The sequence below is a fragment of the Lissotriton helveticus genome, chromosome 8 (assembly GCF_964261635.1).
Source record: "Lissotriton helveticus chromosome 8, aLisHel1.1, whole genome shotgun sequence".
Classification (NCBI taxonomy): Eukaryota; Metazoa; Chordata; class Amphibia; order Caudata; family Salamandridae; genus Lissotriton; species Lissotriton helveticus.
Genome location: NC_136069.1, coordinates 1,703,831,270 through 1,703,846,433, shown reverse-complemented (window position 1 = coordinate 1,703,846,433; position 15,164 = coordinate 1,703,831,270). Strand labels below are relative to the sequence as shown.

Here is a 15,164-nt window from a genome sequence, read left to right as displayed (position 1 = left end):
AAGGAGGGACGTTAGACTGGATAATCTCAAGAAACAAAGCTGCAACAATCCACTCCATAACACCATGTGACTGGTCTGATCATCACGCCATAACATTCATGATACCCACAACGAGGAAAGGTAGGACCAGGCAACCTTTCAAGACCAAAAAATGGACTCGAGACACAAAAGAAGCAAATATGGAACTACTGGTCGAAAGCTGTGAAAGAGACTTAAAGCCACCCAACAACCTGGAAAAAGTTAACGAACTGACGGAACACTACATAGCAACTGTCGAAAATATCGTTAATAACACCATGCCATTAAAAATGAAACGAATCTCAGAAAAGACTAAAAACCCGTGGTTCAACGAAGCACTAAATGAAGATAGACGCAAATTGAGAATGGCCGAAAGAAAATGGAGGCAACACCCATCATCTCCTGAACTGGAAGCCCTCAGAAAAACAAGGAAACAATATAATAAAAAGATCATCAACTCAAAAAAGGAATTTATAAGAGCAGAACTGGATAATGCCAAAAACAGACCACGAAAACTATTTGAAATCCTAAAGGAGCAATCAAACAAACTGGCCAAAACAGTGCAAGAAAATTCAAAAACACCTCTAAGCTGTGATGATTTCTCCACATTTTTCACGGAAAAGGCCAAAGCTCTCGAAATAGAGCTTAAAAACTCGGCGTTGAACGTTCCCAACGAACCTCAGTCTACTAACGATGCCAACTCTACAACGGTCTGCACTATGGCAAAAAACAAGGCGAGCTGGGAAACATTTGATCTGTACGACCAACACACGATTGCCAAGACGCTCTCAGGAATCAAACCTAACAACCACTACCAAGACCCTCTGCCTGCAAAATGCGTAAAAGAAATCAATCACATCCTGATTCCAATATGGACCGAAATAATAAATGCGTCACTGTCAGAAGGGATCCTTCCCGACTGCCTAAAAACAGGCCAAGTCATTCCCATAATCAAAAAACCCACAGCAGATTCATCAGATCCAAATAACTTTCGCCCAGTGACCAACATCCCTTTACTGGCCAAGTTGACCGAGAAATGTGTGCAGAACCAACTGAGTCAACACATCACTAAATTTTCCTTGCTAGATGAATGCCAATCGGGATTCAGAGCAGGGCACAGCACTGAAACAGCGATTCTCCACATTACTGATGACGCATTACAGGCCCTTGACCAAAATAAAGCATGCTTACTGATTCTCCTAGACTTGTCATCGGCATTTGATACGGTAAATCATGAAGCATTACTGACCAGGCTACGGGACAGGATGGGAATATCGGGAATAGTGCTGAAATGGTTCGAGTCCTTTTTACAGAACAGAACACAGCGCTTCATGGTCAACCAATCAATCTCTCTTCCTTGCCCTAACACAATTGGAGTCCCTCAAGGATCGACACTATCCCCAGATCTGTTTAACCTATACGTCGAGCCACTCACAGAAATCCTCCAAAAATCTCAAATATCCTATCACATGTATGCTGACGACACGCAAATGTACGTAAAGATCGGATCCATAAAAGAATTGGAATTAATGAATGAGACACTAAAAATGGCACTTCAATGGTTAACGGCAAACCACCTGAAGCTGAATGCTCATAAAACAGAGTTCCTACTAATCTCTCCACCAAAGAGGAACACAGAAATAAAGGAATGGATGAAAGTCGTGACTGCGCTAAACTGCACCCCAACTCTTGTCAACTCAGCCAAATCTCTAGGAATCATCTTAGATGAGAATCTAGACATGAAAGCCCACATTAACTCAATGGCGAAAAGTGCCCGCTTTCACTTGAACTACCTAAGAAAATTGAAACCATTCATCACAGAGTCAGACCTCAAATTGGCAATCCAATCCTTATTTATCTCGAGGATTGAATATGGGTGCACCACCTTGGCGGGATTACCAAAAATGTCCACAGAACCATTGAAAGCCTGTCTTAACGCTGCAGCAAGACTTATCACTGGAACTAGGAAATATGACCATATATCCCCTCACCTAAAAGCATTAAACTGGCTACCATATGAAGCAAGAATCCAAATGAAGATAGCATGTATCACACATAAAGCATTACACGACAACACCCCAAGATATCTAGCAAAGAAAATTCAGTTATCCGGTGGCAACCGACCATCTAGGAGTGCTGGGGAGCTGCTACTATGACCAGCCTTCTTCCGAAAGAAGAAAACCTATGACAGAGCGTTCTCGGGAGCGGCCCCCTGAGTATGGAACTCACTCCCTCCAAACATCAGGAAGATCCAGAATCTGGTCACATTCAAACGGGAAGTGAAGAGCCTGCTGATGAACAGATACATTACTTAGCGAAGATCACTGATCATAGATCTGCTATAATACTGCCTTAGTACAGATCTTGTACGCCACTAGATTGGGAGGCACAGGCAATACTATAATGGAACACATATCCTATGATACTAGAACATCCCAAAGGCTAATAGGAATGGAGATTTGACTGAACAGGAGAACAGCACCTTCATGAACTTATACCATGCTACCTCATACATGAACCTATACCGTGCTACCTCACTTTTGTAATATATACATGTTTTGTTATTATTTATTCATAGCATATTTACTTACGCTAACGTCACATGTGTCACGAATATATATGTCATCTACCTCAATGCGGTTGCTTGTTAACTGCTTATACATATGCTAACCTTGTTTCCTTTTCTTACTTCATGTTAAGCGCTCTGATACCCACGGGTCTTGTTCGCGCTATACAAAACTTTTTAATAAATAGAGCCAGAACAGGTCAGGGTCTTTCAGGCTTTCATGGATCTCAGAGCAGCATTTGACTGGCAGATCCACTCCCAAGTCTGGAAAATAATGGCTGAATTGGGGGTGGAGTCTTCAATCATTAGTTTTATCCGGCAACTCTTTCTGATGCCGCTGGGAGAGTAAGATTCGGGAAACAGGGGGAATGCACTCCCCCATTTCAGATCTGAAGGCGGGTCAGACAAGGGTGTGGCCTTGCCTCATTCTTATTTTCTTTACATACGAATGGTATCAAAGCCGCATTCTGAGGAGCAACAAGAGATGTTCCCATATTTGACGGTACCTATTCTCGCATATGCTGATGATGTGGTGTTAATTGCATGGACGGGGGGGTCTACAGCGATTAACAAATGCCTTTGTATCCTTCAGGACATCCTTGGGCTTAAGGGTAAATGAAGACAAGTCTTTGGTAGTAGGGAGGCCTGTGGTAAAGAGAGCATATAAGTTTATGATAGCGAAAGGGAAACTAGAGGTCGTAGATTCCTTCTCGTACCTAGGGGTTCCTTCGACAACAAACAGAACTGGGAAAATATGGTGAAGAATAGAGCACTGATGATGGAGAGGAGTATGGGAGCTATAATGGGTTTCACAAAAAGACTGGGTTCAAAACCACTTCATCCTACAAATAAGATCTATCAGGCAAAGTCACTTTCATTTGCTACTTAGCTCTCTCTTTCTTTCTCTCTCTCTCTCCCTCTCTCTCTCTCTCTCTTTCTTTCTTTCTCTCTCTCGCTTTCTCTCGCTCTCTGTTTCTTTCTCTCTCGCTCTTTCTCTCTCTCGCTTTCTCTCGCTCTCTCTTTCTTTCTCTCTCGCTCTTTCTCTCTCTCGCTTTCTCTCTTTTTCTCTCGCTCTCTCTTTCTTTCTCTCTCGCTCTCTCTTTCTTTCTCTCTCTCTTTTTCTCTCACTCTCTCTCTCTTTCGCTCTCACTCTCTCTCTTCTCCTTTCTCTCTCTCTCTTTCTCTCTTTTCTCTCTCTCTCACTTTCGCTCTTTCTCTCTCTTTTCTCTCTCTTTCTCTCTTTTCTCTCTCTCTCACTTTCGCTCTTTCTCTCTCTTTTCTCTCTCTTTCTCTCTCTCTCTCTTTTCTCTCTCCTTCTCGTCCTATCTCTCTCTCTCTCTCGCTCTCTCTCTTTTTCTCTCGCTCTCTCTTTCTTTCTCTCTCGCTCTCTTTCTCTCTCGCTCTCTCTCTCTTTCTTTATCTCTCGCTCTCTCTCTCTCTCTCGCTCTTTCTCTCTCTCGCTTTCTCTCTTTTCCTCTCGCTCTCTCTTTCTTTCTCTCTCGCTCTCTCTTTCTTTCTCTCTCTCTTTTTCTCTCACTCTCTCTCTCTTTCGCTCTCACTCTCTCTCTTCTCCTTTCTCTCTCTCTCTTTCTCTCTTTTCTCTCTCTCTCACTTTCGCTCTTTCTCTCTCTTTTCTCTCTCTTTCTCTCTCTCTCTCTTTTCTCTCTCCTTCTCGTCCTATCTCTCTCTCTCTCTCGCTCTCTCTCTTTTTCTCTCGCTCTCTCTTTCTTTCTCTCTCGCTCTCTTTCTCTCTCGCTCTCTCTCTCTTTCTCTCTATCTTTTTCTCTTGCTCTCTCTCTCTTTCGCTCTCACTCTCTCTCTCTCTCTTCCTCTCTTTTCTTTCTCTCACTTTTGCTCTCGCTCTCTCTCTCTTTCTCTCTTTCTCTTCCTTTCTCTCTCTCTCACGTTTCTCTCTCTCTCTCTTTCTCTCTCTCTCTTTCTCTCTTTTCTCTCTCTTTCTCTTTCTCTCTCGCTCTTTCTCTCTCTCTCTCTTCCTCTCTTGCTCTCATTCTCTTTCTCTCCCTCTCTTCCTCTCTTTTCTCTCTCTCTCTCACTTTTGCTCGCGCTCTCTCTCTCTCTCTTTTTCTCTCTCTTTCTCTTTCTCTCTCGCGCTCTCTCTCTCTCTTTTTCTCTCTCTTTCTCTTTCTCTCTCTCTCTTTCTCTCTCTCTTTCTCTCTCGCTCTCTCTCTCTCTCTCTCTCTCTCTCTCTCTTCCACAGTCTGAACCAAACGAGCATTAGAGAGACAATTTTGCAGCTTTTTTGGACAATGGTCGCTATATTTTGGCAATATTGTGTACAGAGCACCCTGCTTGAATCAACGTGAAATTGCCCACTTAAGGAGCTCTAAACAAATGCTTGACCCCACACTAACCCATTCATGAAAAGACACAGTGCATGTGGGTGGAAAAGTACATTTCATTTTATATCCTGCAGGGCAGCAACACACATGACAAGGAGTAGATCAGTTGTACATAATCAATTGATCGAATCATGAAGTCGATCTTGCTAATAGATTATGTTATTTCTGTCCTTCGATAGAACACCTGCACCGCCAAATTCATATTGTCCCCTTCCAACCTGCCGGATACCTGGATCCTTGGAGATGTCTTCATGAGGGGCTACTACACCGTCTTCGACAGAGCTAACAACAATGTTGGCTTTGCCACCGCCGCCTGAATATAGCACCTTGGCACGCCCTGAGACTATGGAGTAGCAACATTGTAATTTTAAGAAGTGTGACTGTGTATACTCAATATGGTCTAAGTGAATAAACAGCCATTCTGAAGCATAAGTTCCTTCTTCATTTGTTGTGTCTGTCTAAAGATGGTGGTTGAACTTAACCCAGAAATGCAGAAAGATGCAGCAATGAAACCCCAGTCTCTACAGTGCTTAAGGTGCCCACAATATGACATGTTTGATCATCATCAGGCCAGGCCAGCATCATGTCACAACTGCCTGCAGTATTACAAACATGTACAGAGGTTTACATGGATTTGCTGCAGACATCCACTGTATGACTACAGATGTCGACAGTATGACTACAGATTACTGCAGACATTCACAGTATGATTACAGATGTCAGAAGTATGACTACAGATTACTACAGACATTCACAGTATGACTACAGATGTCAGAAGTATGACTACAGATTACTACAGACATTCACAGTGGGCCCGATTCACAGAACTAACTTAAGACAAATTCCTAAACTTACTACTTTTGGTATTCACAGAAGTTAGGATTTTGTCTTAAGACAGACTTAAGACAGACTTAAGACAGAATCCTAACTTAAGTCTGTCTTAAGTCTGTCTTAAGACAAAATCCTAACTTCTGTGAATACCAAAAATAGTAACTTTAGGATTTTGTCTTAAGTTAGTTCTGTGAATCGGGCCCAGTATGACTACAGATGTCGACAGTATCACTACAGACGTTCACAGTATCACTACAGATGTTGACAGTATGACTTCAGATTAATAAAGGCGGTCACAGTATGACTAAAGATGTCGACAGTAGGACTACAGATGACTGTAGATGTCCAGAGTATCACTACAGATTTCTACAAACGTCCAAGGTATGATTACAGATGTCCAGAGTATGACTAAAGATGAGTACAGACATCCACAGTCTGACAACAGACATCCACAGCATTACTACAGATGTCCAGAGTATGACTACAGATGTCCATAGTATGACTTCATATTTCTACAGCTGTTTACAGTATGTCCCTACAGATGTCCAGAGTATGGCTACATACGTCCACTGTGTGACTACAGACGTCCACAGTATGACTACAAATGTCCACAGTGTGATTACACATGCCCATAGTATGACTACAGATCAAATCACTACATATGTCCACAGTATGGCTTCATAATTCTAGAGTGGTCCATAGTGTGTATGACTACAGATGTCCATAATATGAATAGAGATCACTACATATGTCCACAGTATGACAACAGACATCCACAGTGTGAGTACAGACATCCACAGTATGACTACAGATGTCGACAGTGTGAGTACAGATGACCACAGTATGAGTTCAGACGGCCACAGTATGACTACAGACGTCCACAGTATGACTACTGGTGCCCACAGTATTAGTTCAGATTTCTACAAATGTTCATGGTAAGATTACAGATGTCCAGAGTATGAGTACATTTTACTACCGATGTCTTGATACGGCCACAGTATTACTACAGATATCCACAGTATAAGTACAGACGTCCACAGTATGACAACAGAGGACTACAGATATATCAACACTATTACTACAGATGTCCACAGTATGACTACAGATGTCCATGGTATCACTACAGAAATCCAAACCATGACTACAGATGTCCACAATATTACTACAGTGGACTACAGATGTCTACAGTATGAGCGCAGATGTCTTTGGTATGACTACTGACATCCACAGTATGACTACAGATGTTCAGAGTATGACCACAGATTTCTACAGACGCCCACAGTATGACTACAGAGGTCCACATTATGACTACAGATTACTTCAGGAATCACTGACAAAATATCGAGGAGCTAAATATCGATTCCTAAATATCGTTGTAAATAATATAGTTTGCTAACATATCAAAATTTTAAATGTCTTAAAAATAATGTAAATTTAATGTAATAATACATATAATTAAGTAAAACTTACTTAAAACACTTAAACAACCTTAATATTAATAAATACAAATTGTAAGTTAATAAAAAATTAAACATGAATTTTTATTTTCACTACTTATATATTAACTAAATAATATTATAAAAACAATATTTTTAATAATTAAATGTTAAAAACATATTTTTAAATATAATTATATATATATATGAACCTATAAAATAAATATAAAAATATATTATATAAGTTTTTTTAGAATATTTAACACTTCATTAAATATAACAATACTTAAAAGATTGCATAGCGTAAAAGATAAAAATTACTATTTTCACTCCAACAAGTGGTACATTAGTGAACGTGTTGGATAGCGTGTGGGTAAAAATTACTATTCCCATTCCAGTGAGTGCAACAGTAGGGAAACCGTTGGATAGAGGGTGGTTAACAATTACTATTCCCACTCCAGTGAGTACAACAGTAGGGAAAGCATTGGAAAACAGGAGGGTAAAAATTACTATTCCCACTCCAGTGAGTGCAACAGTAGGGAAAGCGCTGAATAGCGGGGGGGTAAAAATTGCTATTCCCACTCCAGTGAGTGCAACAGTAGGGAAAGCGTTGGATAGTGGGAGGGTAAAAATTACTATTGCCACTCCAGTGAGTGCAAGGGTAGGGAAAGTTTTGGAGAGCGGGAGGGTAACAATTACTATTCCCACTCCAGTGAGGGGAACAGTATGGAAAGTGTTGGATAGCGTAAGGGAATAATTTATTATTCCCACTCCTGCAATAAACATAAAATTAATCAACAATTAATAACTTTTTTAAATGAATTTACCTCCCACTTTTTCCCCTATAAACATTGTCTACAATATTGTAACATATTAATACATTAACATAATTAACAATTAATGAATTAACTTATTACAATTAACAAGTAATAACAATCAAATCTAAATTAGTTCACACAATTAACACTATAAAATAACTTAAACAAATTATAATGTAACAAATAATAAAAATTAGATAAAAATAAAGTACTTCCTACCCCACTCCCCTATCAACCCTCAACCCACTGATGAAAAAGTACACAATTAACATATTCATTAATTAATTGTTAATAATTAATATCTAATGAATTACTTATTATAAAACAAAAAATACACAATTCACATAATTACCAATCAATTATTAATTGTTATCAATCAACTGATAATTAATCAGTAATACATTAATAAACTTAACAACATAAATGATTAAATATTACATTATTAAGTAAGACAATAATAGATTAATTTATGTCAAATACATTACTTCCCACCCTATTTCCCTGTAAACCCACAAACCGCTACAATCTTAAATTACGTAAAAAAGTATGTAACATATAATTAATTCTGAATAATGCTAAAAATATATATTATAAATAAATTACTTCCCACCCTATTCCCCTATAAACCTGCAACCCGCTACAGAATTAAATTACACAAACATTTATTAACATAAACTTCATTACTTTTACAAAATTCAAACATATCTGACAAAAATAAAACATACTTTTAACACCTATACTAACACTTAAAATACAAAAAAAATCAATATTACTAACTTTGATATTATGGAAACCGATATTTTTTACCTGCATTTTGATATTCTGCACCACTATATTTTTGCTATTCGATATTCTGTCCATTCTATATTAAAAATCTCAATATTCTGTCCATTCAATATTTTTGTTTCGATATTGGGACTAGTTACCTTGCTACAGATATCCACAGTATGACTATAGATGTCCACAGTATGACAGCTTATTCATACAGCTGTTCACAGTATGTCCCGACAGATGTCCACATTATGACCACAGACATCCACTGTGCGACTAAAGATGTCCACATTATGACTACAGATTACTACAGACGTCCACAGTATGACTACACATGCCCACAGTATGACTGCACATGCCCACAGTATGACTAGTACACATGCCCACAGTATGACGCAAGATCACTAAAGACACACACAGTATGACTATACAAGTCCAATGTAGGACTACAGATGTCCACAGTATGCCTAAAGAGGACTACAGATATCAACAATGTGATTAGAGACATCCACATCATTATTGCAAGTTTCCAGAGAATTTGTACATGTGTCATAGTATCACTACAGACATCCACAGTATGACTACGGATGTCCATAATATGACCAGAGATCACGAGAGATGTCCACAGTATGACTACAGACATCCACAGCATTACTACTAATGTCCAAAGTATGACTACATATGTCCACAGTATGAGTACAGATCACTACAGATGCCCACAGTATGGTACAGGTGTCCACAGTATGACTACAGATTTCTACAAACGTGATTACAGATGTCCAGAGTATGACTAAATATTACTACAGATGGCCACGGTATGACTTGATATATCCACAGAATTACTACAGATGTCTACATTATGACTACAGATGACTACAGATATATCAACATGATTACTACAGATGTCCACAATATTACTGTGGATGTCCACAGATTCACTACAGACATCCAAACCATGATACAGATTTCCACAGTATGACTAAAGTGGACTAAAGATGTCCACAGTATGAGTACAGATGTCTTCAGTAGGGCTACTGACATCCAGGGTATGTCTATAGAGGAGAGGATGTGGCCTTACGGCTAGAGTGGTTCAACCGCAATGCTGGGAAACCATGTTTGAGTCTCGGCAGGGATGCTCAACATCTTGTGATGTGGACAAATCACATGCAGCCTGATTCATGTACAGGCCGTTTTGCGTGGCGCTAATAGCGAATCATAGCGACTCGCTATTGAGGACACGCAAAACGGCATTCATGTAGGAATTGCTAATTAAATAGCGATTCCTACATGTTCTTTATTTGCGAGTAGCAATTTGCTACTCGCAAAAACTCCCCATTCATTCCTATGGGCCAAGAGGCCCATAGGAATGAATGGGGAGTATCCCTTATTTGTGAGTAGCAATTTGCTACTCGCAAATAAGATAGCGATTTTAAGGGTGCCAGGGGTGTCCAAAGGACACCCTGTAGCACCCCTAAAAAGCACATTTGAACAGGTGTTGCGCACACACATGTCCAAAGGACATGTGTGTGTGCAACATGCAACTTAGAAAAATGCTTTTAAAAGCATTTCTCTGAGTTTTTGCTATTTACCGAGAGGTCTGACCTCTCGGTAAATAGCGGCCCCAAAAGTGCTAAATCGCAATTTCTTGATGTGTCATGAATAGCATTTGAGGAATCTCTAATAGAGATTCCTTAAATGCTATTCCTCGCATATTTGCGAATTCTTAATTTGCGATTTTTGCATTTGGGATCATGAATACCAAATGCAAAAATCGCACTCACAAAGGGCCAGATTCTCAGAATCTGGCCCTTTTGCGAGCGCTATTGGCTACATGAATCAGGCTGGTAATCTTCCCAAGCCTAACAAAAGAAAGTGTCCATCGGTAACACAACAGGTACTCATGTAAAGCACTTTGATACCTTCGGGTCATGTTTGCGCTATATAAAACTCAGAGAAAAAAAGAAATGTCCAGAGTATGACCACAGATATCTACAGACGTCCATAGTATGACAGCAGAAGTCCACAGTGTGACTACAGATGTCCACAGTATGAGTAGAGACTAGTACGGATGTCCACAGTGTGACTACAGATGCCCACAGTATGACTACAGATGTCCACAGTATGAGTAGAGACTAGTACGGATGTCCACTACAAATGCCCACAGTATGACTACAGATGTCCACAGTATGACTTTAGATGTCCACAGTATGACTATAGAAGTCCACAGTATGACTGTAGATGTCCACAGTATGCCAGAAATGTCACTACTGTGCCAGGTTGACCCGCATCATATCAAGGAATCCTCCAAAATGTCAAAAGTGACCACCTTATGCCACAGCCTACATTTTGCAGAGTGGGCACCATTATGCTTCTTAAAGATGTTGTGACATGTGATTTGGCCCCTCTGTTTCTGACTTTCCATATCATACGCTTAAGCCACCGGACCCTCTTGCTGGCTGACCATGGGCTTGACAATGTGTGCAAACTGCCCTCCAATTCATATCTTCAGCCACCAAAGCTTTGAATCGATGCCTAGTTATTTTCACATTGATAGGAGATGTGTGTTGAAAACCATTTTTACAAGTGAGAAACAGACCAAACAGATATGTAATTTGCCCAACATTCTTCGATATCTTAAGTATTGCATGCACGGAAGTGCTTTTGATTAGAAAACTGTATCACAGATAATAGTTCAACCAGATCTGTGCTCGTTAGGTTTGGGTCCAGGAGATATACTAGTAAATGCCTGATTCTCGATAACGTTGGACTTAAATCTGGACCACAAACCCAACAGCAGACCAGTCACAGATTGAAGCAAGACCAAGAACCCTCTGGGATTCACAACAATTGCCTATAACTCTGTACAGTTTGTGTGAAACAGCCTTGACTTATCTCATAAGACAGAACATGCAGCAGCAACAGACCTGCCATACTGTTCTCTGTCTCTCTACATCTCAAAATCTATGGTATGTCATCATAGAAAAGTTGAGCAAAGACATACCCTTTTTTGCCAACTCAGAGAACTTAACTAGGTAGAACTTCACTTCCATAACATAACAGGAGAAGAGACCCTATCCTCAGCACTCCTTAGCTTTGACATGCATTCCACGTCACATCTACGAGACCAGAATAAGGCATATTTGCTCATGTATGCAGACAATATGCAAAAATATAACCTCTTGGGAAAAGTCTCAGAATCTTGTAAAAAAAAATACAAAGTGTCTTGATGACATCAAGAATTACAACACAGCTCTCTAATCCGAGGCTACGGGAGGAAATAATCCTAACATTTGTCTTTACTCTTGAATGGTACCTCCTCCTATTATAAGTATACTCATTTTATTTGAAAACAGCACAAGACACAAGCATGGGAAACCAATTTTGTTTTTTGTGTGTTTGTTTCAAGGAGGACCTGAGGGCAGTTTGACATGGACTGTTCTTATTGGAACAGGGTGAGGATTTGCATTGGCTGGGTCCAGACTGCAGTGGCATGGTGAGCAAAATGGCAATGGACTGGGGTGTGGCCCGAGTAATTACCAGTGGTTGAGATTCATTCAAGCATTCCATCCATCAATGTCTGTATACTTTACTTGACTTGAGCATGTCCCCCCAAGTGGGATGAGTATGCCCAGACGCGTGTCCGGTCCACACTATGCACCGAAACCAATCTAAACTCACCGAAAGAGAATTTATAAGGGCTAAACGAGTAGTGGGTTGCTTTTGATATAGTTAAGGGTGGACATGGCCCATACGTTTGGCCTGGACTGTTCCTACTGGAGCAGGATCAAGACTTATTTGCATATGGCTGGATGCAAACTGAGGAGGCATGCTGTGCCAAATAACAATAGACTGGAATGTAAATCTGAGTAGTTACTGGTGGTTGAGATTATCTCAAGTATTCCATCCATCACATTTGTATACTGTAATTCAGCTTAGCTTGTTCAGATGCGACCCACTCCCTAAGAACAGCTGCCTATGTGCCAATGAATATAGGAAAACCCATTGATAAAGAAGTCAGAAATCACCATAGCAGGAACGCCCCAGGGCTTTACAAGACAGCAAGGTTGAAGCTATTCCACAAATCATTCCAAACATGATAACTGTTCTGGGAAGGATCTCAAGAGACATTAAAAAGTATTTGGCTCGAGCCAGGATAGTGAACCAGAACATGTCCCTGGACCTGTCCGAAACAATCACAAACTCCCAAATTTAGAGCCTTCAACTAACAAAATAGCTCCTCTTGGGAATAAGAATATTTAGGTGGCTGGATCTAGAAGAACCTTTGGGCCATAATTACAAGCCCCTATCGCCACAGGAACATCACTTTTAAAGGCATTCCTGTGGCAATACAGCCTTTGCCTTATTACAAGGCAGTGCTAAGCCACTTCATGTGGCTTAACACCGCCTTATGAATGAGGCACACTTTCATGCTACACTTAGCGTGAAAGGGACGTACAATGGGTGTTGAAGTGAGTGTTTAGTCGCAATACCCATTCATTTTGACACTGCCCCCTGTTAGAAATGGGATCTCTAGTTGGCTAAGGCTTGCACCAAAGCCAGGCAGAGACCACCACTCTAATCAGGGCAAGGTAGTTACACGCCAAAGATAACCCCTGCTCCCCCCACCCCCTGGTAGCTTAGCATGAGCAGTCAGGCTTATCCCGGAGGCCATGTGTAAAGCGTTTGCGCACGCACACAGCAACAACATACCAGGCACTCCACAGAAGGAACTCCACACAAGGTTATATCAAAAATACCTTTTGTATTCTCATAACCCATTAGAATAGTACTCACATTATATACATTGTGCCACCGGCACAAGGTCATATCCACAAGGGATTATATACATCTGACAGGGCCCACTGGACCACTGTCTGAAACATCACAAAGTGGACTTAGTAAAAGTAAGACATATCATAAAAGTTGAACCAGTAATCACTGGTAACCACTGTACTCAGCATCATCCTGTAACATAAACCACATTATGCACAGTATCACATTAGAGCAAAATACATTATACCCCAACCTCATCACTAACATTTTAGACCCTAACCTCCTAAGCATCACTCACATTAGGGTATACTCGTAGTAGGAAATAACCTCACCAGCATAAACACATTAGGCACATAATCTCCCCCCTAAACGCATCTAGAGGCATGAATCAAAGTAGAGCATCACATTTCCTACGTCACCTAAATCACTGCCCCCCCCCCCCCCCTTTGACCAACTGGCCTTCTCAAGGGGGCTCAATTGCCATAAGTCCAGAATGTCAGGGCAGCTGCCAAGGCAGCATAGTTTGCACGTGCACAATTGCGTTGACGCGGAGGAGTGCATCTCATTCCTCTCTCTCAAACCATGTCCCCAAAGAACTGTAGCCTAAACATTGCAGCTGACGCTACTTGCTGTGCAGTTTTGATGCCAATTGTGGGCCTGGGCACTCACTATGCCCTGTGAACACATAGGTATAAACGCTACAGCTGCCCGCGCTGGTACGGCGCAGCTGGGAACACACAAATAGGCCCTGGCACAACTGTGCCCTCGGGGCCTCACTGGGGCTCTCAAAATGAAATTACCCCCTCGGTGCAGCTGCCCTCTGCAAGCAGGGCAGCTGAGATGAACAAATCCCAGGGCTGCTTTAACTAACTGTGCCCCCACGTTGCAGCTGCCTGGAGGGGCAGCTATAAAACTAGCATGGGCACTGCAGGGCACTCAGTATGATCACCAGGAGGGGTGGGCACTGACAATGTGCCCTGACACCAGCCCCTCCCAGTTAGAACTAAGCCCACTCACCGAGCTCTCTGGAGGACTCGTCACGCTGCTCCAACGTGTGGGGACACTCACTGACAGTCTTCACGGGCACACGCAGGGCTCTGGGGACATTCTCCTCTTGCCGCTTCTGGGCATCTGCGGACAGCACACTTCGCCCGGTCCCCCCTCTTGGGACCGGGACTGGGCCATAGAGCCTGCATGGCTCTCCAATGCAATCGGCAGGGGGAAAGGCACTGGCAATGTGCTGCATTGGGTTCCCCTGAGCCGGGACTACTAGAGGCTTCTCGCCGGCGTCTGCGGGGCTCTCCACGTTCATGCGAGCCCCGCACATACTTCCTGCCACACGCGGCAGGCCCCGCCTACAGTCGGGCGGCTCTTTCCTGGCTTCCAGGCCGCTGGTCGTCTCAGCAACGTCCCGCTTCATGACTTAAATTTGAAAGGGCAGGGTGGGCTCCCGCCACAATGAAGCATTCCACTTAATACAATGGCAGGAGAGCGGGGTGGGCTCCCGCTCTTCTCATGCACACCATCATGCTTCGGCAATGCGGGGTGGGTTCCCGGGGTAATGGCACTTGAGGGGTGGCACCCGCTCTGC

The 15,164-nt window shown here is 41.8% G+C and overlaps 1 protein-coding gene across 1 annotated transcript in view; it reads left to right on the top strand.

Moving 5' to 3' along the window:
- LOC144772152 (pepsin A-like) overlaps positions 1 to 5,376 on the top strand; it is a 76,805-nt gene extending 71,429 nt beyond the window's left edge. The window contains exon 9 of the mRNA XM_078656300.1: positions 5,124 to 5,376. Within this exon, the coding sequence (XP_078512426.1) occupies positions 5,124 to 5,261 (138 nt within the window). The 3' untranslated portion in view covers positions 5,262 to 5,376. The remainder of the gene's footprint in view (positions 1 to 5,123) is intronic.
- The last annotated feature ends 9,788 nt before the right edge of the window (positions 5,377 to 15,164 follow it).